This window comes from Salmo salar, unplaced genomic scaffold, assembly GCF_965601325.2.
Source record: "Salmo salar unplaced genomic scaffold, fSalSal1 ptg000414l, whole genome shotgun sequence".
Classification (NCBI taxonomy): Eukaryota; Metazoa; Chordata; class Actinopteri; order Salmoniformes; family Salmonidae; genus Salmo; species Salmo salar.
The window spans coordinates 852,501-878,839 of NW_027675380.1; the positions used below are offsets into that span (position 1 = coordinate 852,501).

The 26,339-nt window shown below is 41.5% G+C and overlaps 2 protein-coding genes across 2 annotated transcripts in view; both read right to left on the reverse strand.

Moving 5' to 3' along the window:
• LOC145875995 (uncharacterized) overlaps positions 1 to 21,271 on the reverse strand; it is a 459,138-nt gene extending 437,867 nt beyond the window's left edge. The window contains exons 1-3 of the mRNA XM_082971766.1: positions 20,790 to 21,271; positions 16,321 to 16,509; positions 15,499 to 15,615 (exon numbers count right to left, since the gene is read on the reverse strand). Of these exons, the coding sequence (XP_082827892.1) occupies positions 15,499 to 15,615; positions 16,321 to 16,493 (290 nt within the window). The 5' untranslated portion in view covers positions 16,494 to 16,509; positions 20,790 to 21,271. The remainder of the gene's footprint in view (positions 1 to 15,498; positions 15,616 to 16,320; positions 16,510 to 20,789) is intronic.
• Positions 3,113 to 5,623, reverse strand: LOC145875981 (NLR family CARD domain-containing protein 3-like). The gene is made up of 2 exons (XM_082971757.1): positions 5,314 to 5,623; positions 3,113 to 4,926 (listed from the first exon to the last, which is right to left on the reverse strand). Exons 1-2 carry the CDS (start codon positions 5,525 to 5,527, stop codon positions 3,128 to 3,130), a joined length of 2,013 nt encoding a protein of 670 aa, XP_082827883.1. The 5' UTR covers positions 5,528 to 5,623; the 3' UTR covers positions 3,113 to 3,127.
• Positions 21,272 to 26,339: the final 5,068 nt, after the last annotated feature.

Below are 26,339 nucleotides of genomic sequence, written 5' to 3' on the forward strand. Positions count from 1 at the left end.
TTGTGACCAAGCTTTAACTTCCTGACTGATGTCTCGAGATGTTGCTTCAATATATCCACAATTTTCCTGCCTCATGATGCCATCTATTTTGTGAAGTGCGCCAGTCCCTCCTGCAGCAAAGCACCCCCACAACATGATGCTGCCACCGCCGTGCTTCACAGTTGGGATGGTATGATGGCTGTGTGGTCCCATGGTGTTTAGACTTGCGTACTATTAATTGAACGTGTTACCTTCAGGCGTTTGGAAATTGCTCCCAAGGATGAAGCAGACTTGTGGAGGTCTACAATTTTTTTTTCTGAGATTTTGGCTGATTTCTTTTCATTTTCCCATGAATAAATCATGAATCAGAATGAGTGAGAAAGTTACACAGAGGCCACAACAGAACATGCTAACCTTTCACCATTACCAATAACAGAGGCTACAACAAAACATGCTAACCTCTCACCATTACCAATAACAGAGACTACAACAAAACATGCTAACCTCTCACCGTTACCAATAACAGAGGATACAACAAAACATGCTAACCTCTCACCATTACCAATAACAGAGGCTAAAACAAAACATGCTAACCTCTCACCGTTACCAATAACAGAGGCTACAACAAAACATGCTAACCTCTCACCATTACCAATAACAGAGGCTACAACAAAATATGCTAACCTCTCACCATTACCAATAACAGAGGCTACAACAAAACATGCTAACCTCTCACCATTACCAATAACAGAGGCTACAACAAAACATGCTAACCTCTCACCATTACCAATAACAGAGACTACAACAAAACATGCTAACCTCTCACCATTACCAATAACAGAGGCTACAACAAAACATGCTAACCTCTCACCATTACCAACAACAGAGGATACAACAAAACATGCTAACCTCTCACCATTACCAATAACAGAGAGTACAACAAAACATGCTAACCTCTCACCATTACCAATAACAGAGGCTACAACAAAACATGCTAACCTCTCACCATTACCAATAACAGAGACTACAACAAAACATGCTAACCTCTCACCGTTACCAATAACAGAGGATACAACAAAACATGCTAACCTCTCACCATTACCAATAACAGAGACTACAACAAAACATGCTAACCTCTCACCATTACCAATAACAGAGGCTACAACAAAACATGCTAACCTCTCACCATTACCAATAACAGAGGCTACAACAAAACATGCTAACCTCTCACCATTACCAATAACAGAGACTACAACAAAACATGCTAACCTCTCACCATTACCAATAACAGAGGATACAACAAAACATGCTAACCTCTCACCATTACCAATAACAGAGGCTAAAACAAAACATGCTAACCTCTCACCGTTACCAATAACAGAGGCTACAACAAAACATGCTAACCTCTCACCATTACCAATAACAGAGGCTACAACAAAATATGCTAACCTCTCACCATTACCAATAACAGAGGCTACAACAAAACATGCTAACCTCTCACCATTACCAATAACAGAGGCTACAACAAAACATGCTAACCTCTCACCATTACCAACAACAGAGGATACAACAAAACATGCTAACCTCTCACCATTACCAATAACAGAGAGTACAACAAAACATGCTAACCTCTCACCATTACCAATAACAGAGGCTACAACAAAACATGCTAACCTCTCACCATTACCAATAACAGAGGATACAACAAAACATGCTAACCTCTCACCATTACCAATAACAGAGGATACAACAAAACATGCTAACCTCTCACCATTACCAATAACAGAGGGGGTTTGATCTTTGTTAGTAGAATCACAAGCTTGATGTAATCACTGCAGGTGTCAGGAATCCCGCTTCCTGAGTCTGTTTCTGCCTGAGCTGACTGTTTTCTGTTTGGAGTCTAAGGTTTCTGAACGAAACCTATCTGGTTGCTAGGCGACGAAGTTAGGCGGGAGATCTAGTGATATTATTACCCTGTCTGGTTGCCAGGCGACGAAGTTAGGCGGGAGATCTAGTGATTACCCTACACCTGCATCTCATCAACCTTCTGCACACCTGGTCCTGATCATCACCTCTTCATAAGCCCTGAGCTGACATCCATTCCCTGCTGGATCGTTAGCAACGAACAGCCTCATGTTTCCTGAGCTAGTCTTGTTGTTTTGTTCGTGTTACTGGTTACTCCCCCCCCCGTTTACTCTGTCTACAGTCATCCTCCCGGAACATTCAACTCCCTTGCCTGGCCGTCGGTGGATACAGTGACTTCATTGAATCCACCCATCTACTCTCATCAACTCACCTCCGCTGCCGCTCCGTCTCCTGGATCACTCAAATTACACATCAAGACTACCAATAAATACTCACCTTCATTTTACTCACCTGGTCTGCTTCTGGGTTCTGTCTTAGAGAAACGTGACAGCAGGCATGGAATATGGGACAACATGCTAAACTTATGACTACTTTAATACACTATAAGTAATATGTCCGAATAATTACGACTTTTTCAAATGGGAGAACTACATGCATAAAGTACTTTCATATCTGATAATACTGACCTCAGAGTCTCCAGTTTACAGTGGGGATCCCCCAGTCCAGCAGAGAGCAGCTTCACTCCTGAATCCTTCAGGTCATTGTTACTTAGGTCCAGCTCTCTCAGGTGTGAGGGGTTTGAACTGAGAACTGAGGCCAACACTTTACAGGATGTGTCTGTGAGTTTACAGCCAGTGAGTCTGCAAACACAGAAGAAATACAATGACAGACAGGTTGTATTAAAATGATACGCTTAGCTTTCTCTGTTTACGCTGTTACCCATTTACAAATAATGTGTTGGGTTTGACCTCAGAGCTGAGACCAGAGAAGCACAGCCTTCCTCTGTGACTCCACAGCCTGACAAAGAGATCATGACTTCAAACACATTGTTAATTTAGTGTAGAAGGACAATGGCAGATGCATTTGGTTAATTCTCCCAAACAACATATAGATTCTTCTTCTGTCTCCTAGAGTTGTATGGTCATATTGTTATACTAATGTGAAAATCAATGCATTTATTCAATGTTTTCAATATAATATTAAACACATATTATAATGCATATTTTTCTTTAACCTGAATATTTCTTCCTGATGATTAGTTTTTATATGTCATTTTATGTACTCACAGAAATGCACTGGAGGCTTTGAACACTGGCAGCAGCCTCAGAAGACCTTCCTCTGATCTGGAGAATTTCTTCAGGTCAAACTCATCCAGCTCCTTTTCTGAAGTCAGCAACACAAAGACCAGAGCTGACCACTGTGCAGGTGACAGGTTGGGTTTTGAGAGACTTCCTGAGCTCAGGAAGCTTTGGATCTCCTGCACTAGAGAATGGTCATTCAGTTCATTCAGACAGTGGAACAGATTGATGCACCTCTCTGGAGAGGGATTCTCCCTGATCTTCTCCTTGATGTAGTTCACTGTGTCTTCATGGGTCTTTGAGCTACTTCTTGTCTTTGTCAGTAGACCTCGTAAGTGCTTCTGATTGGACTTCAGTGAGAGGCCCAGAAGGAAGCGGAGGAAAAGGTCCAGGTTTCCCATCTCACTTTGTAAGGCTTTATCCACAGCACTCTTGTAGAAAGAAACTTCAGGCTTTCTGAACAGCGCAGAAAGGTTCCTGGACGTTGATTGCGGTTCGGCCATTAGATTCTCATTGTTGTTGATGAATGAGAGGAACACATATACAGCAGCCAGAAACTCCTGAATGCTCAGATGAACGAAGCAGTACACCTTGTCTTGGTACAGAACACATTCCTCTTTAAAGATCTGTGTGCACAATCCTGAGTACACCGAGGCTTCATTGACATCAATGCCAGCCTCTTTCAGGTCTTCTTCATAGAAAATCAGATTGCCATTCACAAGCTGTTGAAAAGCCAGTTTTCCCAGTGACAGAATGCTCTCTTTATTCCAGTGTGGACCTGTCTCTTCTTCCCCAAGATACTTTTCATCCTTCTGTTTGGTATAAAACTCCACAAGGTGTGTGTACATCTCAGTCAGAGTCTTGGGCATCTCTTCTCTCTTATGTTTCAGCATGTGTTCGAGGACTGTTGCAGAAATCCAACAGAAGACTGGAATGTGGCACATGATGTGGAGGCTCCTTGATGTCTTTATGTGTGAGATGATTCTGCTGGCCAGGTCCTCATCCCTGAATCTCTTCCTGAAGTACTCCTCCTTCTGTGGGTCGTTGAACCCTCGTACCTCTGTCACCTGGTCAACACACTCTGAAGGGATCCTATTGGCTGCTGCAGGTCGGGTAGTTATCCAGAGGAGAGCAGAGGGAAGCAGATTTCCCTTGATGAGATTTGTCAGCAGAACATCCACTGAGGTTGACTTTGTGACGTCCCAACAGATCTTGTTATTTTGGAAGTCTAGGGGCAGTCGGCACTCATCCAGACCATCAAAGATGAACAGAACTTTGTACTTGTTGTAGATGGAGATTCCTGATTGTTTGGTTTCCATTGAGAAGTGATTAAGAAGTTCAATGAAAGTGTGTTTGTCCCCTTTCATCAAATTCAGCTCCCGGAAAGGGAATGAAAATACAAATTGGACATCCTGATTTGCTTTTCCTTCAGCCCAGTCCAGAATGAACTTCTGCACAGAGACTGTTTTTCCAATGCCAGCGACTCCCTTTGTCAGCACAGTTCTGATGAGTTTGTCTTGTCCAGTTAAGGGTTTGAAGATGTCGTTACATTTGACTGCAGTCTCTGGTCTTGCTTGTTTCCTGGTTGTTGTCTCAATCTGTCTCAGCTCATGTTCATTATTGACCTGTCCTGTTCCACCCTCTGTGATGTAGAGCTCTGTGTAGATCTTATTGAGAAGTGTTGGGTTTCCTTGTTTAGCGATTCCCTCAAATACACATTGAAACTTCTTCTTTAGATTAGATTTGAGTTCACGTTGGCAAATCACAGCAAGCTCATCTGAATCTAGAAATAACACAGAGAATCTTATTGTTACGTCTAGTTTTAATGCCGACTGTATTGAAGGACTGTTATAAAGTTTTAAATTATAATATTTTTTTCTCTTAACTGACTGTATAAATGTGTAAATGTTTTCATAATGCATTACAGACTGGTGTGACTGATAATGTAATTATTGGTATTATTGATGGTATTATTAATGTTGTCTCTCTCTCTCTCTCTCTCTCTAAATTAATCACCACAACACATCCCTTCTGCTACTTGATAAGGTCACTAGGTGTTGTGTTAAGGCTGCTACAATATCATTGAGTTACACAGCTACTTTAGCTGTACTTTAGCCACAGCTTTTAAATGTTATAAAACAGCATTCAACATGAGGCAGACAGATCTTACATTTCTCCAGTGTGTCAGCAAGCTCCTTCTGGTTCATTTTCCTCAGGATGTGCAGTGTGATCTTCAGAGCCCCCTCTCTGGCACTGCTCTCCTGCTTCTCATCTTCAGCATCCACCACTTCCTCATCCTGCTTCTGACTCTCAAAGCCTTCTGGGAGTTCTGGACTAAGAATCTTTTTGAACATCTTCAGCTCGTTCTTCACAAATGTCATCATTTTCTCTTCAAGCAACTAAAATAAATCATGTAAATAAGTTAAGCAAGAGAAGAAATGCTTTGTCATTAACACAATAATGAATAATTGACAGATCAACTTTACTTGAGGTAAACAAAAACAAATGTTCATAACAGGATCACATACACTGAATATAGAGTCCAGGTCTGTTTGATGACTCTGGGAAGACTGACCACTGAGAATCTCTGACTCTGATCTCTCCTGTTGGTTTCTGTGGACAAAACATGAGATTACATCTCCTCATCCAGGGAGTAACACACACACACACACACACACACACACACACACACACACACACACACACACACACACACACACACACACACACACACACACACACACACACACACACACACACACACACACACACACACACACACACACACACACACACACACACACACACACACACACGAAGGGAATGTTGTGTTTGTTTAACATTATTTTAGGACTATGAAAATGGACTGAAGGATTAGCCTATGGATTATGAAAACAACCAAAATAAATGTGAAAATGGGAGAGGAGAAATGACTAGAGACAGTGTTGTTTAACTCACTGACCATGACCCATGAGTTCTTCTTACCTTTGTTCAGTAGAAAAGTCTCCCTCTCTAAACACTATAGGTGTACCCATAGACCGGTCACTCTTCATGGACACACAGCTGGGTACAGGGGAGGCTGGTCTCTCCTGCTTGATTTGTCTTCAACACAACAGAGACAAACATTACATCTCTCATCTACTCTGATCTCAGATGGGGAAACATAAGAAGAGTTCCAAAACGCAACATATCACTTTACAGAAATGAGCTTTTATTGTTTAAAGAAATTATGAAAGAGATTGGTGTGTTGTTTCACTATCTAATCATGGCATGGTCTCTCTCAGGAGTTAACACACTCAGGTCAGGGAGAGATCGAGAGGCAGGTTTATGGTTCCCCCCTAGACTCTCAGGAGTTATAACACTCAGGTCAGGGAGAGTTGGAGAGGCAGGTTTATGGTTCCCCCCTAGACTCTCAGGAGTTAACACACTCAGGTCAGGGAGAGTTGGAGAGGCAGGTTTATGGTTCCCCCCTAGACTCTCAGGAGTTAACACACTCAGGTCAGGGAGAGATGGAGAGGCAGGTTTATGGTTCCCCCCCCCCTAGACTCTCAGGAGTTAAAACACTCAGGTCAGGGAGAGATGGAGAGGCAGGTTTATGGTCCCCCCCCCCCTAGACTCTCAGGAGTTAACACACTCAGGTCAGGGAGAGTTGGAGAGGCAGGTTTATGGTTCCCCCCTAGACTCTCAGGAGTTAACACACTCAGGTCAGGGAGAGATGGAGAGGCAGGTTTATGGTTCCCCCCCTAGACTCTCAGGAGTTAACACACTCAGGTCAGGGAGAGATGGAGAGGCAGGTTTATGGCTCCCCCCTAGACACTCAGGAGTTAACACACTCAGGTCAGGGAGAGATGGAGAGGCAGGTTTATGGTTCCCCCCCCCCCCCCTAGACTCTCAGGAGTTAACACACTCAGGTCAGGGAGAGGTGGAGAGGCAGGTTTATGGTTCCCCCCTAGACTCTCAGGAGTTAACACACTCAGGTCAGGGAGAGTTGGAGAGGCAGGTTTATGGTTCCCCCCCCCCCCCCTAGACTCTCAGGAGTTAACACACTCAGGTCAGGGAGAGGTGGAGAGGCAGGTTTATGGTTCCCCCCTAGACTCTCAGGAGTTAACACACTCAGGTCAGGGAGAGTTGGAGAGGCAGGTTTATGGTCCCCCCCTAGACTCTCAGGAGTTAACACACTCAGGTCAGGGAGAGTTGGAGAGGCAGGTTTATGGTTCCCCCCTAGACTCTCAGGAGTTAAAACACTCAGGTCAGGGAGAGTTGGAGAGGCAGGTTTATGGTTCCCCCCTAGACTCTCAGGAGTTAACACACTCAGGTCAGGGAGAGATGGAGAGGCAGGTTTATGGTTTCCCCCCCCCCCCCCTAGACTCTCAGGAGTTAACACACTCAGGTCAGGGAGAGATGGAGAGGCAGGTTTATGGTTCCCCCCTAGACTCTCAGGAGTTAAAACACTCAGGTCAGGGAGAGTTGGAGAGGCAGGTTTATGGTTCCCCCCCTAGACTCTCAGGAGTTAACACACTCAGGTCAGGGAGAGTTGGAGAGGCAGGTTTATGGTTCCCCCCCTAGACTCTCAGGAGTTAAAACACTCAGGTCAGGGAGAGATGGAGAGGCAGGTTTATGGTTCCCCCCTAGACTCTCAGGAGTTAAAACACTCAGGTCAGGGAGAGTTGGAGAGGCAGGTTTATGGTTCCCCCTAGACTCTCAGGAGTTAACACACTCAGGTCAGGGAGAGATGGAGAGGCAGGTTTATGGTCCCCCCCCCCCCCTAGACTCTCAGGAGTTAAAACACTCAGGTCAGGGAGAGATGGAGAGGCAGGTTTATGGTCCCCCCCCCTAGACTCTCAGGAGTTAAAACACTCAGGTCAGGGAGAGATGGAGAGGCAGGTTTATGGTCCCCCCCTAGACTCTCAGGAGTTAACACACTCAGGTCAGGGAGAGTTGGAGAGGCAGGTTTATGGTTCCCCCCTAGACTCTCAGGAGTTAACACACTCAGGTCAGGGAGAGATGGAGAGGCAGGTTTATGGTTCCCCCCTAGACTCTCAGGAGTTAACACACTCAGGTCAGGGAGAGATGGAGAGGCAGGTTTATGGTCCCCCCCCTAGACTCTCAGGAGTTAAAACACTCAGTTCAGGGAGAGATGGAGAGGCAGGTTTATGGTTCCCCCCCTAGACTCTCAGGAGTTAACACACTCAGGTCAGGGACAGTTGGAGAGGCAGGTTTATGGTCCCCCCCTAGACTCTCAGGAGTTAACACACTCAGGTCAGGGAGAGATGGAGAGGCAGGTTTATGGTTCCCCCTAGACTCTCAGGAGTTAACACACTCAGGTCAGGGAGAGTTGGAGAGGCAGGTTTATGGTTCCCCCCTAGACTCTCAGGAGTTAACACACTCAGGTCAGGGAGAGATGGAGAGGCAGGTTTATGGTTCCCCCCTAGACTCTCAGGAGTTAACACACTCAGGTCAGGGAGAGATGGAGAGGCAGGTTTATGGTCCCCCCCCCTAGACTCTCAGGAGTTAAAACACTCAGTTCAGGGAGAGATGGAGAGGCAGGTTTATGGTTCCCCCCCTAGACTCTCAGGAGTTAACACACTCAGGTCAGGGACAGTTGGAGAGGCAGGTTTATGGTTCCCCCCCTAGACTCTCAGGAGTTAACACACTCAGGTCAGGGAGAGATGGAGAGGCAGGTTTATGGTTCCCCCCTAGACTCTCAGGAGTTAACACACTCAGGTCAGGGAGAGATGGAGAGGCAGGTTTATGGTTCCCCCCCCCCCCCTAGACTCTCAGGAGTTAACACACTCAGGTCAGGGAGAGATGGAGAGGCAGGTTTATGGTTCCCCCCTAGACTCTCAGGAGTTAACACACTCAGGTCAGGGAGAGATGGAGAGGCAGGTTTATGGTTCCCCCCCCCCTAGACTCCCAGGAGTTAACACACTCAGGTCAGGGAGAGTTGGAGAGGCAGGTTTATGGTTCCCCCCTAGACTCTCAGGAGTTAACACACTCAGGTCAGGGAGAGATGGAGAGGCAGGTTTATGGTCCCCCCCTAGACTCCCAGGAGTTAACACACTCAGGTCAGGGAGAGTTGGAGAGGCAGGTTTATGGTTCCCCCCTAGACTCTCAGGAGTTAAAATACTCAGGTCAGGGAGAGATGGAGAGGCAGGTTTATGGTTCCCCCCCCTAGACTCTCAGGAGTTAAAACACTCAGGTCAAGGAGAGTTGGAGAGGCAGGTTTATGGTTCCCCCCCCTAGACTCTCAGGAGTTAAAACACTCAGTTCAGGGAGAGATGGAGAGGCAGGTTTGTGGTCCCCCCCTAGACTCTCAGGAGTTAACACGCTCAGGTCAGGGAGAGTTGGAGAGGCAGGTTTATGGTTCCCCCCTAGACTCTCAGGAGTTAAAACACTCAGGTCAGGGAGAGATGGAGAGGCAGGTTTATGGTTCCCCCTAGACTCTCAGGAGTTAACACACTCAGGTCAGGGAGAGATGGAGAGGCAGGTTTATGGTTCCCCCCCTAGACTCTCAGGAGTTAACACACTCAGGTCAGGGAGAGATGGAGAGGCAGGTTTATGGCTCCCCCCTAGACACTCAGGAGTTAACACACTCAGGTCAGGGAGAGATGGAGAGGCAGGTTTATGGTTCCCCCACCCCCCCTAGACTCTCAGGAGTTAACACACTCAGGTCAGGGAGAGTTGGAGAGGCAGGTTTATGGTTCCCCCTTGACGATCAGGCTCTGGTTGTGGGGGATGTTCAGCTTGGGGTTGTGAGGAGCTGATAACAGTCACCCGCATGGATTTCGTAAAAGAGCTGTTTCCCGAAACCATCAATAACATTACACTTGGAAAATGCTTGTGATCTAACACCTGCCTCCGACCACTCGTAGAACAGCTGAGTAATCTACCTCCTGTCTCAGACCACTAGAACAGCTGAGTAATCTACCTCCTGTCTCAGACCACTAGAACAGCTGAGTAATCTACCTCCTGCCTCAGACCACTAGAACAGCTGAGTAATCTACCTCCTGCCTCAGACCACTAGAACAGCTGAGTAATCTACCTCCTGTTTCAGACCACTAGAACAGCTGAGTAATCTACCTCCTGTCTCAGACCACTAGAACAGCTGAGTAATCTACCTCCTGTCTCAGACCACTAGAACAGCTGAGTAATCTACCTCCTGTCTCAGACCACTAGAATAGCTGAGTAATCTACCTCCTGTCTCAGACCACTAGAACAGCTGAGTAATCTACCTCCTGTCTCAGACCACTAGAACAGCTGAGTAATCTACCTCCTGCCTCAGACCACTAGAACAGCTGAGTAATCTACCTCCTGCCTCAGACCACTAGAACAGCTGAGTAATCTACCTCCTCCCTCAGACCACTAGAACAGCTGAGTAATCTACCTCCTGTCTCAGACCACTAGAACAGCTGAGTAATCTACCTCCTGTCTCAGACCACTAGAACAGCTGAGTAATCTACCTCCTCCCTCAGACCACTAGAACAGCTGAGTAATCTACCTCCTCCCTCAGACCACTAGAACAGCTGAGTAATCTACCTCCTCCCTCAGACCACTAGAACAGCTGAGTAATCTACCTCCTGCCTCAGACCACTAGAACAGCTGAGTAATCTACCTCCTGTCTCAGACCACTAGAACAGCTGAGTAATCTACCTCCTGTCTCAGACCACTAGAACAGCTGAGTAATCTACCTCCTGCCTCAGACCACTGGAACAGCTGAGTAATCTACCTCCTGTCTCAGACCACTAGAACAGCTGAGTAATCTACCTCCTGTCTCAGACCACTAGAACAGCTGAGTAATCTACCTCCTCCCTCAGACCACTAGAACAGCTGAGTAATCTACCTCCTGTCTCAGACCACTAGAACAGCTGAGTAATCTACCTCCTGTCTCAGACCACTAGAACAGCTGAGTAATCTACCTCCTGTCTCAGACCACTAGAACAGCTGAGTAATCTACCTCCTCCCTCAGACCACTAGAACAGCTGAGTAATCTACCTCCTGTCTCAGACCACTAGAACAGCTGAGTAATCTACCTCCTGTCTCAGACCACTAGAACAGCTGAGTAATCTACCTCCTGTCTCAGACCACTAGAACAGCTGAGTAATCTACCTCCTCCCTCAGACCACTAGAACAGCTGAGTAATCTACCTCCTGTCTCAGACCACTAGAACAGCTGAGTAATCTACCTCCTGTCTCAGACCACTAGAACAGCTGAGTAATCTACCTCCTGCCTCAGACCACTAGAACAGCTGAGTAATCTACCTCCTGTCTCAGACCACTAGAACAGCTGAGTAATCTACCTCCTGTCTCAGACCACTAGAACAGCTGAGTAATCTACCTCCTGTCTCAGACCACTAGAACAGCTGAGTAATCTACCTCCTGTCTCAGACCACTAGAATAGCTGAGTAATCTACATCCTGTCTCAGACCACTAGAATAGCTGAGTAATCTACCTCCTGTCTCAGACCACTAGAACAGCTGAGTAATCTACCTCCTCCCTCAGACCACTAGAACAGCTGAGTAATCTACCTCCTGTCTCAGACCACTAGAACAGCTGAGTAATCTACCTCCTGTCTCAGACCACTAGAACAGCTGAGTAATCTACCTCCTGTCTCAGACCACTAGAACAGCTGAGTAATCTACCTCCTCCCTCAGACCACTAGAACAGCTGAGTAATCTACCTCCTGTCTCAGACCACTTGAACAGCTGAGTGCGTCATTAGATGCTTTTTTGCCCTTCCACTTGACTTTATACACAGAAGATCTCTGCTAAACATAGAATCATATAGTTTATCCATCTCTCTGTGACAGCAGATGAATTCAGAACAAAGTTGACTACAAATACGAAGTTGCCAATGTCTTTGCATTTGATTCAATCAAGGGACGTCTGCAGATTTGCTTCAAATGAAACTGAGATGACTGCATTAAAATATAAACAGTAGTCTTTAGGCCTATTTCAATCATATTGTTCAATATATTGAGTAATATTTTGATACTTGTAGGCTACTGTCTGAAATATGTCTCAATATATTTCATGATGTGTATCCAAACATGAACACAATGATGTGCCAAATCTGTGATTTAGCGCGTTTTTATTGGTTAAGCATTAGACTAAGCCTCCCCAATACTTGCAGCCATAGGTGCTAATAGAAGCTGATCCTGGGTAAGTATTGTGACATAACTATAATGTTACAGAAATATCTGAATGGAGAAAACTGATCCGAGAGCAGCGTTCCCTTTCTTTCCATCCTATCAGTATTGATACTTGCTCCACCAGACGTGATACCTTGTAGTGCCGCTGATCCAGTTTCTGCTGGTCTGACTGAGGATATGAACTCTGACCTGTTCACCAGACGTGATACCTTGTAGTGCTGCTGATCCAGTTTCTGCTGGTCTGACTGAGGATATGAACTCTGACCTGTTCACCAGACATGATACCTTGTAGTGCTGCTGATCCAGTTTCTACTGGTCTGCCTGAGGATATGAACTCTGACCTGTTCACCAGACGTGATACCTTGTAGTGCTGCTGATCCAGTTTCTACTGGTCTGACTGAGGATATGAACTCTGACCTGTTCACCAGACGTGATACCTTGTAGTGCTGCTGATCCAGTTTCTACTGGTCTGACTGAGGATATGAACTCTGACCTGTTCACCAGACGTGATACCTTGTAGTGCTGCTGATCCAGTTTCTACTGGTCTGACTGAGGATATGAACTCTGACCTGTCCACCAGACGTGATACCTTGTTGTGCTGCTGATCCAGTTTCTGCTGGTTTGCCTGCGGATATGGAGCTCTGCCCTGTCCACCAGACTTGCTACGTTGACCTTAAACCTTGTAAATAAAAAAAAGGAAATAGTAACACAAAATAACAATAATTACGCTGTAAGGATTACCAGTACTGAGTCAATGTGCAGGGGTACCAGGTAGTTGAGGTAATAATGAGACTATACGGAGTACCAGTACTGAGTCAATGTGCAGGGGTACCAGGTAGTTGAGGTAATAATGAGACTATACGGAGTACCAGTACTGAGTCAATGTGCAGGGGTACCAGGTAGTTGAGGTAATAATGAGACTATAAGGAGCACCAGTACTGAGTCAATGTGCAGGAGTACCAGGTAGTTGAGGTAATAATGAGACTATAAGGAGTACCAGTACTGAGTCAATGTGCAGGGGTACCAGGTAGTTGAGGTATTAATGAGACTATAAGGAGTACCAGTACTGAGTCAATGTGCAGGGGTACCAGGTAGTTGAGGTAATAATGAGACTATAAGGAGTACCAGTACTGAGTCAATGTGCAGGGGTACCAGGTAGTTGAGGTAATAATGAGACTATAAGGAGTACCAGTACTGAGTCAATGTGGAGGGGTACCAGGTAGTTGAGGTAATAATGAGACTATAAGGAGTACCAGTACTGAGTCAATGTGCAGGGGTACCAGGTAGTTGAGGTAATAATGAGACTATAAGGAGTACCAGTACTGAGTCAATGTGCAGGGGTACCAGGTAGTTGAGGTAATAATGAGACTATAAGGAGTACCAGTACTGAGTCAATGTGCAGGGGTACCAGGTAGTTGAGGTAATAATGAGACTATAAGGACTACCAGTACTGAGTCAATGTGCAGGGGTACCAGGTAGTTGAGGTAATAATGAGACTATAAGGAGTACCAGTACTGAGTCAATGTGCAGGGGTACCAGGTAGTTGAGGTAATAATGAGACTATAAGGAGTACCAGTACTGAGCCAATGTGCAGGGGTACCAGGTAGTTGAGGTAATAATGAGACTATAAGGAGTACCAGTACTGAGTCAATGTGCAGGGGTACCAGGTAGTTGAGGTAATAATGAGACTATAAGGAGTACCAGTACTGAGTCAATGTGCAGGGGTACCAGGTAGTTGAGGTAATAATGAGACTATAAGGAGTACCAGTACTGAGTCAATGTGCAGGGGTACCAGGTAGTTTAGGTAATAATGAGGCTACAAGGAGTACCAGTACTGAGTCAATGTGCAGGGGTACCAGGTAGTTGAGGTAATAATGAGACTATAAGGAGTACCAGTACTGAATCAATGTGCAGGGGTACCAGGTAGTTGAGGTAATAATGAGACTATAAGGATTACCAGTACTGAGTCAATGTGTAGGGGTACCAGGTAGTTGAGGTAATAATGAGACTATAAGGAGTACCAGTACTGAGTCAATGTGCAGGGGTACCAGGTAGTTGAGGTAATAATGAGGCTATAAGGAGTACCAGTACTGAGTCAATGTGCAGGGGTACCAGGTAGTTGAGGTAATAATGAGGCTATAAGGAGTACCAGTACTGAGTCAATGTGCAGGGGTACCAGGTAGTTGAGGTAATAATGAGACTATAAGGAGTACCAGTACTGAGTCAATGTGCAGGGGTACCAGGTAGTTGAGGTAATAATGAGACTATAAGGAGTACCAGTACTGAGTCAATGTGCAGGGGTACCAGGTAGTTTAGGTAATAATGAGGCTACAAGGAGTACCAGTACTGAGTCAATGTTCAGGGGTACCAGGTAGTTGAGGTAATAATGAGACTATAAGGTGTACCAGTACTGAATCAATGTGCAGGGGTACCAGGTAGTTGAGGTAATAATGAGACTATAAGGATTACCAGTACTGAGTCAATGTGCAGGGGTACCAGGTAGTTGAGGTAATAATGAGACTATAAGGAGTACCAGTACTGAGTCAATGTGCAGGGGTACCAGGTAGTTGAGGTAATAATGAGACTATAAGGAGTACCAGTACTGAGTCAATGTGTAGGGGTACCAGGTAGTTGAGGTAATAATGAGACTATAAGGAGTACCAGTACTGAGTCAATGTGCAGGGGTACCAGGTAGTTGAGGTAATAATGAGGCTATAAGGAGTACCAGTACTGAGTCAATGTGCAGGGGTACCAGGTAGTTGAGGTAATAATGAGACTATAAGGATTACCAGTACTGAGTCAATGTGCAGGGGTACGAGTTAGTTGAGGTAATAATGAGACTATAAGGAGTACCAGTACTGAGTCAATGTGCAGGGGTACCAGGTAGTTGAGGTAATAATGAGACTATAAGGAGTACCAGTACTGAGTCAATGTGCAGGGGTACCAGGTAGTTGAGGTAATATGTACATGTCGGTAGGGGTAAAAGTGACTAGGCAATCAGGATAGAGATTATATCTCTTCATCCAGGGAGTGCACACACACACACACACACACACACACACACACAAACAGGGAGGGAATGTTGTGTTTGTTTAATATTGTTTAAGGACTATGAAAATTGAAAAAATAAATGGGAAAATGGGAGAGTAGAAATGACTAGAGACAGTGTTGTTTAACTCACTGACCATGACCCATGAGTTCTTCTTACCTTTGTTCAGTAGAAAAGTCTCCCCCTCTAAACTTCATAGGAGGTTCCATAGACCAGTCACTCTTCATGGACACACAGCTGGGAACAGGGGAGGCTGGTCTCTCCTGCTTGATTGGACTTCAACACAACAGAGACAAACATTACATCTCTCATCTACTCTGAGCTCAGATGGGAAACATAAGAAGAGTTCCAAAACGCAACATATCACTTTACAGAAATGAGCTTTTATTGTTTAAAAAAATTATGTATTAATTATTACATCTCTCACAGACAAGGATTTGTTTAAAATCTATCACTTGATGGTTTCATTTCAGAGAGACAAAAATCATGTTTTTTTTATGCAAAATGCTATATATCTCCCTCACTCTCAAATGTGACCGACCGGCTCAATTTGGTAATTAACTAAATAACTACATATATAGTGATTTTGGTTTATGTCAGTTTAATTGTTTGTTATGGTATAAGTTGTTATTTTATGATTGTAAGTGATAAAAATTAACTAGTAATTCTCAGTAATTACTACTTTAGTAAGGAATAACAAATTTTTTCAGCACTACTGCAGTTGCTAAATAATTCCAATAGATGGGAACATAAGACCACAATGACATTTCAGAATATTAGTTTAGTTTTCTCCCTGGATACACCACCACTCCCCATGCTTCCTGCAGAACCCCTGCAGTACCTCCACAGACCCCGGATTGAGAACCCCTGATTTAGCAGATGCTCTTATCCAGAGAGATTTACAGTAAGTGCATTCACCTTAAGATAGCTATTTATTTAGGAAATAAACTAAATCAATTCTTCATAAAATTGTCATCTTACCTCTTAGCTTTGGTGTCATGTCCCCCAGAGAGATGCATTTTGGAGGCAGGGGCCCCCTCCTCTCTCTCCCCAGAGAGACTCATTTTAGAGGCAGGGTCCCCCTCCTCTCTCTCCCCAGAGAGACTCATTTTAGAGGCAGGGCCCCCCTCCTCTCTCTCCCCAGAGAGACTCATTTTAGAGCACTGACCCCTGTAAACAGAGATCCAGCATGTTGGTTGTGGTTAACACAGTGACAACTAAACAGAGATCCAACATGTTGGTTGTGGTTAACACAGTGACAACTAAACAGAGATCCAGCATGTTGGTTGTGGTCAACACAGTGACAAGTAAACAGAGATCCAGCATGTTGGTTGTGGTTAACACAGTGACAACTAAACAGAAATCCAGCATGTTGGTTGTGGTTAACACATTAAAAACTAAACAGAGATCCAGCATGTTGGTTGTGGTTAACCTGTTATGGCTAGGGGGCAGTATTTTCACAGCTGGATAAAAAACGTACCCGATTTAATCTGGTTACTACTCCTGCCCAGTAACAAGAATATGCATATAATTATTGGTTTTGGATAGAAAACACTCCAAAGTTTCTAAAACTGTTTGAATGGTGTCTGTGAGTATAACAGAACTCAAATGGCAGGTCAAAACCTGAGAGATTCCTTTACAGGAAGTGGCCTGTCTGACCATTTCTTGAACTTCTTTGCCATCTCTATCTTTTACAAAGGATCTCTGCTCTAACATGACACTTCCTACGTCTTCCATGGGCGCTCAGAGCCCGGGAAAAACCTGAATGTCGTCATCCCAGCCCCAGGCTGAAACAGATTATCGCCTTTCTCAAGTGGCCGATCAAGGGACTTTGGGCTTAGGCGCGGGCCCTGGCCGCCCCCGTCTTTGTGATTTTTCCTCTGTTTGCCGAAAAGGAGATTCCCGGTCGGAATATTATCGCTTTTTTACGAGATAAATTGCATAAAAATTGATTTTAAACAGCGGTTGACATGCTTCGAAGTACGGTAATGGAATATTTAGAATTTTTTTGTCACGAATTGCGCCATGCGCTCGACCCTGATTTACCATTTTGGATAGTTTCTGGAACGCACGAACAAAATGCCGCTATTCGGATATAACGATGGATTATTTTGGACCAAACCAACATTTGTTATTGAAGTAGCAGTCCTGGGAGTGCATTCTGACGAAGACAACAAAAGGTAATAACATTTTTGATATAGTAAATCTGATTTTGGTGAAGGCTAAACTTGCCGGGTGTCTAAATAGCTAGCCCGTGATGGCTGGGCTATGTACTTAGAATATTGCAAAATGTGCTTTCACCAAAAAGCTATTTTAAAATCGGACATATCGAGTGCATAGAGGAGTTCTGTATCTATAATTCTTAAAATAATTGCTATGCTTTTTGTGAACGTTTATCGTGAGTAATTTAGTAAATTGTTAGTAAATTCCCCGGAAGTTTGCGGGGGGTATGCTAGTTCTGAACGTCACATGCTAATGTGAAAAGCTGTTTTTTGATATAAATATGAACTTGATTGAACAAAACATGCATGTATTGTATAACATAATGTCCTAGGTGTGTCATCTGATGAAGATCATCAAAGGTTAGTGCTGCATTTAGCTGTCTTCTGGGTTTTTGTGACATTATATGCTAGCTTGAAAAATGGGTGTCTGATTATTTCTGGCTGGAACTCTGCTGACATAATCTAATGTTTTGCTTTCGCTGTAAAGCCTTTTTGAAATCGGACAGTGTGGTTAGATAAAGGAGAGTCTTGTCTTTAAAATGCTGTGAAATAGTCATGTTTGAAAAAATGAAGTTTTTGTATTTTTGAGGAATTTGTAATTCGCGCCACGCCTATCATTGGATATTAGAGCAGGTGTTCCGCTAGCGGAACGTCTAGATGTAAGAGGCACAGTGACAACTAAACAGATATCCAGCATGTTGGTTGTGGTTAACACAGTGACAACTAAACAGAGATCCAGCATGTTGGTTGTGGTTAACACAGTGACATCTAAACAGAGATCCAACATGTTGGTTGTGGTTAACACAGTAACAACTAAACAGAGATCCAACATGTTGGTTGTGGTTAACACAGTGACAACTAAACAGAGATCCAGCATGTTGGTTGTGGTCAACACAGTGACAACTAAACAGAGATCCAGCATGTTGGTTGTGGTCAACACAGTGACAACTAAACAGAGATCCAGCATGTTGGTTGTGGTTAACACAGTGACAACTAGTTCTTGACTGTCAATTGTTCTCATGTATTCATTATCTCTTTGAGAAATAAAACATTTACTAACAGACATAGAAACAGTCAGGTGATTTAAAGCATCACATGAACATGTTGTTGTGACATTTCATCTCCATGGTAACTGTCAATAATAATAATAAGTCACTGTTTGTTAAGGTAGTTATAGACAGAACAACAACAATAACAATAATAATAATAATAATAATAATAATAAGTCACTGTTTGTTAAGGTAGTTATAGACAGAACAACAACAATAACAACAATAATAATAATAATAATAATAATTAATTAATAATAAGTCACTGTTTGTTAAGGTAGTTATAGACAGAACAGCAACAATAATAATAATAATAATAATAATAATAATAATAATAATAATAAGTCACTGTTTTTAAGGTAGTTATAGACAGTACAGCAACAATAACATTAATAATAATAATAATAATAAGTCACTGTTTGTTAAGGTAGTTATAGACAGAACAACAACAATAACAATAATAATAATAATAATAATAATAAGTCACTGTTTTTAAGGTAGTTATAGACAGTACAGCAACAATAACATTAATAATAATAATAATAATAAGTCACTGTTTGTTAAGGTAGTTATAGACAGAACAACAACAATAACAATAATAATAATAATAATAATAACAAAAATAATAATATTAATAATAATAATAATAATAAGTCACTGTTTGTTAAGGTAGTTATAGACAGAACAACAACAATAACAATAATAATAATAATAATAATAACAATAATAATAATAATAATAATAATAATAATAATAAGTTACTGTTTGTTAAGGTAGTTATAGACAGTACAGCAACAACAATAATAATAATAATAATAATAAGTCACTGTTTGTTAAGGTAGTTATAGACAGTACAGCAACAACAATAATAATAATAATAATAATTCACTGTTTTTAAGGTAGTTATAGACAGAACAGCAACAACAACAATAATAATAATAATAATAATAATAATAATAATAATAAGTCACTGTTTGTTAAGGTAGTTATAGACAGAACAACAACAATAATAATAATAATATAAATTATAATAATAATAATAAGTAACTGTTTGTTAAGGTAGTTATAGACAGAACAACAACAATAACAATAATAATAATAATAATAATAATAATAATAATAAGTCACTGTTTGTTAAGGTAGTTATAGACAGTACAGCAACAATAATAATAATAAGTCACTGTTTGTTAAGGTAGTTATAGACAGTACAGCAACACAAGGCCATGTCTCACACGTATTTGTATTCACTAACAGTAGGCTATTTATTGTCTTTCAATCTGTTCTTTTCTAAACATATCTGAGAATATAGACAGAAGGGCTAAAACGGGCATGATTGATCCAAGGAGGAAATTGTTGAACCATTCAGAAAGGTTTTTTGCATCAAGTGAGAGATTTTATATTATTTAAAGTAGACTAGGTTATAATGTATAATAGCAGTTTGTTAGTGATATGCAGATCAAGGTCTATACCTCGGCTATAGCCTACATATCATAGATGACCAGTCTAAACCTGTTCAGATCAACATAATGTTATAGTCCTACCAGTAGCAGGACAGAGAATGTACTGTATATAACCTACATATCATAGATGACCAGTCTAAACCTGTTCAGATCAACATAATGTTATAGTCCTACCAGTAGCAGGACAGAGAGTGTACTGTATATAACCTACATATCATAGATGACCAGTCTAAACCTGTTCAGATCAACATAATGTTATAGTCCTACCAGTAGCAGGACAGAGAATGTACTGTATATAACCTACATATCATAGATGACCAGTCTAAACCTGTTCAGATCAACATAATGTTATAGTCCTACCAGTAGCAGGACAGAGAATATACTGTATATAACCTACATATCATAGATGACCAGTCTAAACCTGTTCAGATCAACATAATGTTATAGTCCTACCAGTAGCAGGACAGAGAATGTACTGTATATAACCTACATATCATAGATGACCAGCCTAAACCTGTTCAGATCAGTTCACAGAGACCATCAGGTTTGTCGGCATGATAAGTGATCATAGCCTTATAATAGTTTGTAGGTAGTCTAGACCAACAGTACGAGAGTCTGCCCGTCTTTCCTACATACCAACACATTTATTCAATGTTACCGAGAAATATGTGCCACAGTTTCAACAGCCATTTTTGTAACTGCGTAGACAACACACTTACTTTCACGTTCATATGAGGAAATCACAAAACTTCTGACAGTCACTGGTGCAGCCGCCTGTTTTCTTGCAGATGAAGTAGCTTTCACAGGCAACTCATTCAACCAGCCTAAACAACAGTAAATACAAGATGTCAAATGGTCAAAAGTGAATCTCAATAGAGCCACATACATTAGAGAGAGGTATATTGCTGCAGATGTTGGATCTTAATTTGAGCCAGTTTGCTACACCAGGAAAATAATCCTGCAGAAACAGGACATTTGAATTATTGTATGGATTATAATTAATGAACAGTTATAAAATGAGTATGTGGAATTTATCATCTTCAGAAACCTTTTCTAAAGTTTAATTACACTCAAATACACTACAAGTTTAGTTTTTCTGCATCAGGGTGATCAAATTAAGATCTTACATCTGTACAGAGTTTATGTCTTTATCTGAAAAGGGCAGTTTGAGTTATTAGCGATAACATTGCAACTGTCAGCTGATGTAAACCTCTGTGATTGGATGTTATAGACTCGCATACATATCCCCATGTACAATTATGTGTACAGATGTAGGATCTTAATTTGATCACCCCCCACTGCAGAAGAACTTTCCAGCAATGCAGGAAATGTAAAACTTGTAGTGTATTTGAGGTTTAAAAAGGCTTCTGAAGTTTGTAATTTACACTTAGAAATTTCAGACTTGAGTTTTCCTTACGGAAAATGTAGTAACCCCTACAAAAATGTCCATTAATTATAATTCACATAATAATTCACATTTTCTGTTGCTGCAGGAATATTTTCCTGCTGTAGTAAACTGGATCAAATTAAGATCCTACATATGTACGTGCAAATGTACTTGGTGAATAAAGGTGATTGCGATTCTACAAAGGTTGAGTCTCTAGATTCCCTTGCTGCTCTGGAGAAATAATGACATGGTTGTCATGGTGATTTAAACAGGGACCTGGTTACCTCCCAACTCTGATGTCATTTGTTACATTTCACCCTGTTGATAAAGGCAGCTACAAGGATGAACCCAGAAGACAACTCTAAATCAACACTCACTGATATTATCCTGAAATCCTTTCACTCATATTGTGGTGTCTCTTCATTTAACAGATAGATTGAACAGATTGGAGCCGCCACAAGTAGTAGTGTTAACCCAGTATCAGTATCAATAGGGTTAACCCAGTATCAGTATCAATAGGGTTAACCCAGTATCAGTATCAATAGGGTTAACCCAGTATCAGTATGAACAGGGTTAACCCAGTATCAGTATCAATAGGGTTAACCCAGTATCAGTATCAATAGGGTTAACCCAGTATCAGTATGAACAGGGTTAACCCAGTATCAGTATCAATAGGGTTAACCCAGTATCAGTATCAATAGGGCCCAGTATCAGTATCAATAGGGTTAACCTAGTATCAGTATCAATAGGGTTAACCCAGTATCAGTATAAATAGTGTTAACCCAGTATCAGTATTAATAGGGTTAACCCAGTATCAGTATTAATAGTGTTAACCCAGTATCAGTATCAATAGGGTTAACCCAGTATCAGTATCAATAGGGTTAACCCAGTATCAGTATTAATAGTGTTAACCCAGTATCAGTATCAATAGGGTTAACCCAGTATCAGTATTAATAGTGTTAACCCAGTATCAGTATCAATAGGGTTAACCCAGTATCAGTATCAATAGGGTTAACCCAGTATCAGTATCAATAGTGTTAACCCAGTATAAGTATTATTAGGGTTAACCCAGTATCAGTATCAATAGGGTAAACCCAGTATCACTATTAATAGGGTTAACCCAGTATCAGTATCAATAGTGTTAACCCAGTATCAGTATCAATAGGGTTAACCCAGTATCAGTATCAATAGTGTTAACCTAGTATCAATAGGGTTAACCCAGTATCAGTATCAATAGTGTTAACCCAGTATCAGTATTAATAGGGTTAACCCAGTATCAGTATTAATAGTGTTAACCCAGTATCAGTATCAATAGTGTTAACCCAGTATCAGTATCAATAGTGTTAACCCAGTATCAGTATCAATAGTGTTAACCCAGTATCAATAGGGTTAACCCAGTATCAGTATCAATAGTGTTAACCCAGTATCAGTATCAATAGTGTTAACCCAGTATCAATAGGGTTAACCCAGTATCAGTATTAATAGTGTTAACCCAGTATCAGTATTAATAGGGTTAACCCAGTATCAGTATCAATAGGGTTAACCCAGTATCAGTATTAATAGGGTTAACCCAGTATCAGTATCAGTAGGGTTAACCCAGTATCAGTATCAATAGTGTTAACCCAGTATCAGTATTAATAGGGTTAACCCAGTATCAGTATCAATAGGGTTAACCCAGTATCAGTATCAATAGTGTTAACCCAGTATCCGTATTAATATGGTTAACCCAGTATCAGTATCAATAGGGTTAACCCAGTATCAGTATCAATAGGGTTAACCCAGTATCAGTATCAATAGTGTTAACCCAGTATCAGTATTAATAGGGTTAACCCAGTATCAGTATCAATAGTGTTAACCCAGTATCAGTATTAATAGGGTTAACCCAGTATCAGTATCAATAGGGTTAACCCAGTATCAGTATTAATAGGGTTAACCCAGTATCAGTATCAATAGAGTTAACCCAGTATCAGTATCAATAGGGTTAACCCAGTATCAGTATCAATAGAGTTAACCCAGTATCCGTATCAATAGGGTTAACCCAGTATCAGTATCAATAGGGTTAACCCAGTATCAGTATCAATAGGGTTAACCCGGTATCAGTATCAATAGGGTTAACCCAGTATCAGTATCAATAGTGTTAACCCAGTATCAGTATTATTAGGGTTAACCCAGTATCAGTATCAATAGGGTAAACCCAGTATCACTATTAATAGGGTTAACCCAGTATCAGTATCAGTAGGGTTAACCCAGTATCAGTATAAATAGGGTTAACCCAGTATCAGTATCAATAGGGTTAACCCAGTATCAGTATAAATAGTGTTAACCCACTATCAGTATTAATAGGGTTAACCCAGTATCAGTATCAATAGGGTTAACCCAGAATCAGTATCAATAGGGTTAACCCAGGATCAGTATCAATAGGGTTAACCCAGTATCAGTATTAATAGGGTTAACCCAGTATCAGTATCAATAGTGTTAACCCAGTATCAGTATCAATAGGGTTAACCCAGTATCAGTATCAATAGTGTTAACCCAGTATCAATAGGGTTAACCCAGTATCCGTATCAATAGTGTTAACCCAGTATCAGTATTAATATGGTTAGCCCAGTATCAGTATTAATAGTGTTAACCCAGTATCAGTATCAATAGTGTTAACCCAGTATCAGTATCAATAGTGTTAACCCAGTATCAGTATCAATAGTGTTAACCCAGTATCAGTAGGGTTAACCCAGTATCAGTATCAATAGGGCTAACCCAGTATCAGTATTAATAGGGTTAACCCAGTATCAGTATCAATAGTGTTAACCCAGTATCAATATCAATAGTGTTAACCCAGTATCAGTATTAATAGTGTTAACCCAGTATCAGTATCAATAGTGTTAACCCAGTATCAGTATCAATAGGGTTAACCCAGTATCAGTATCAATAGGGTTAACCCAGTATCAGTATCAATAGGGTTAACCCAGTATCAGTATTAATAGTGTTAACCCAGTATCAGTATCAATAGTGTTAACCCAGTATCAGTAGGGTTAACCCAGTATCAGTATCAATAGGGTTAACCCAGTATCAGTATTAATAGTGTTAACCCAGTATCAGTATTAATAGGGTTAACCCAGTATCAGTATCAATAGGGTTAACCCAGTATCAGTATCAATAGGGTTAACCCAGTATCAGTATTAATAGGGTTAACCCAGTATCAGTATCAATAGTGTTAACCCAGTATCAGTATAAATAGTGTTAACCCAGTATCAGTATTAATAGGGTTAACCCAGTATCAGTATCAATAGGGTTAACCCAGTATCAGTATTAATAGGGTTAACCCAGTATCAGTATCAATAGGGTTAACCCAGTATCAGTATCAATAGGGTTAACCCAGTATCAGTATCAATAGGGTTAACCCAGTATCAGTGCTAATTAGTCCCGTGCTTCGACTACTCAGACCCCTCACACATCCGGTCCATTCTGATGACCTCACAGACACCATACCACTTCTGACACCAATGTAGCAAACAGCTGGGCAGGGAAGTGAACCCAGGTCGCACATGTAAAAGGCCAACAACCTACGCATCGCGCCATTGGTACCAATTGGGTCACTTGGTTGGAATTGTGAAGTGGCTCATATAGCGAGGATCACTGCACTATAGTGGAACTATGATACAATTACATTATCATATGAAATGTAGAGGATCACTACACTATAGTGGAACTATGATACAATTACATTATCATATGAAATGTAGAGAATCACTACACTATAGTGGAACTATGATACCATTACATTATCATATGAAATGTTAAATGTAGAAGTATAATATATGAATATTGATATATTGAATTTGACTTGACCACGTCCAGTCAGCTCCATTTATATGATTAAACTGACACCAACCTGTCTCAGTAGTAGTAGACTGTTAGGAGTGTTTTACTGTCATTCACTATACTAACATTACACCAACCTGTCTCAGTAGTAGTAGACTGTTAGGAGTGTTTTACTGTCATTCACTATACTAACATTACACCAACCTGTCTCAGTAGTAGTAGACTGTTAGGGGTGTTTTACTGTCATTCACTATACTAACATTACACCAACCTGTCTCAGTTGTAGTAGACTGTTAGGAGTGTTTTACTGTCATTCACTATACTAACATTACACCAACCTGTCTCAGTAGTAGTAGACTGTTAGGAGTGTTTTACTGTCATTCACTATACTAACATTACATTTAATTTATCTACACACTTTACAATAATCCCTGGCAGGATTCTCACCTTGAAACTTCATTGCGATTATTTTCTGTTCTGTTCTGTATATTGTGATGGGTGAGGCCTGAGCTGGAATGTGAAGCTAACTGAAGCTGTCTAGCTTTAGAAAACCAGTATATCAAGCCTGTATCATAGTATACCCCTCAGGCTACGTTCAGGTTTCAGCAAGAGGCAGGTATCAACATGCCGAGTCGTAGGCAACAACCTGGGTCGTATTCATTAGTTTACTCCACAGCCAACAGTTTTAAGATGTTAAATAAAACATAAACCGTTTACTCTAAACGCTGTACAATGTGACCTAAACGGTTTCTGTTGCCAAACGTTTTGCTTTTAGATTGTAGATAATGTAGGAGCAATCACCCTGGGGCACACAGATGGGCACAGAACGAATTCACCCCACGCATCTAAATTATATCCAAAACATTTTAAGGAGAGTAGGACTATTATAACACTGTCCACCAAAAATATAATTAACTATATGAATACACATAACAATATCATCAACTATATTAATACACATAACAATATCATCAACTATATTAATACACACAACAATATCATCAACTATATGAATACACACAACAATATCATCAACTATATTAATACACACAACAATATCATC

Bases quoted from the DNA above. Each gene is read 5' to 3' on its own strand.
- LOC145875981 (XM_082971757.1), bottom strand. From the start codon at position 5,527: ATGATGACATTTGTGAAGAACGAGCTGAAGATGTTCAAAAAGATTCTT. The intron at 4,927-5,313 runs GTAAGATCTGTC...TGTTATTTCTAG, and splicing joins TGCTGACACACTGGAGAAAT to ATTCAGATGAGCTTGCTGTG.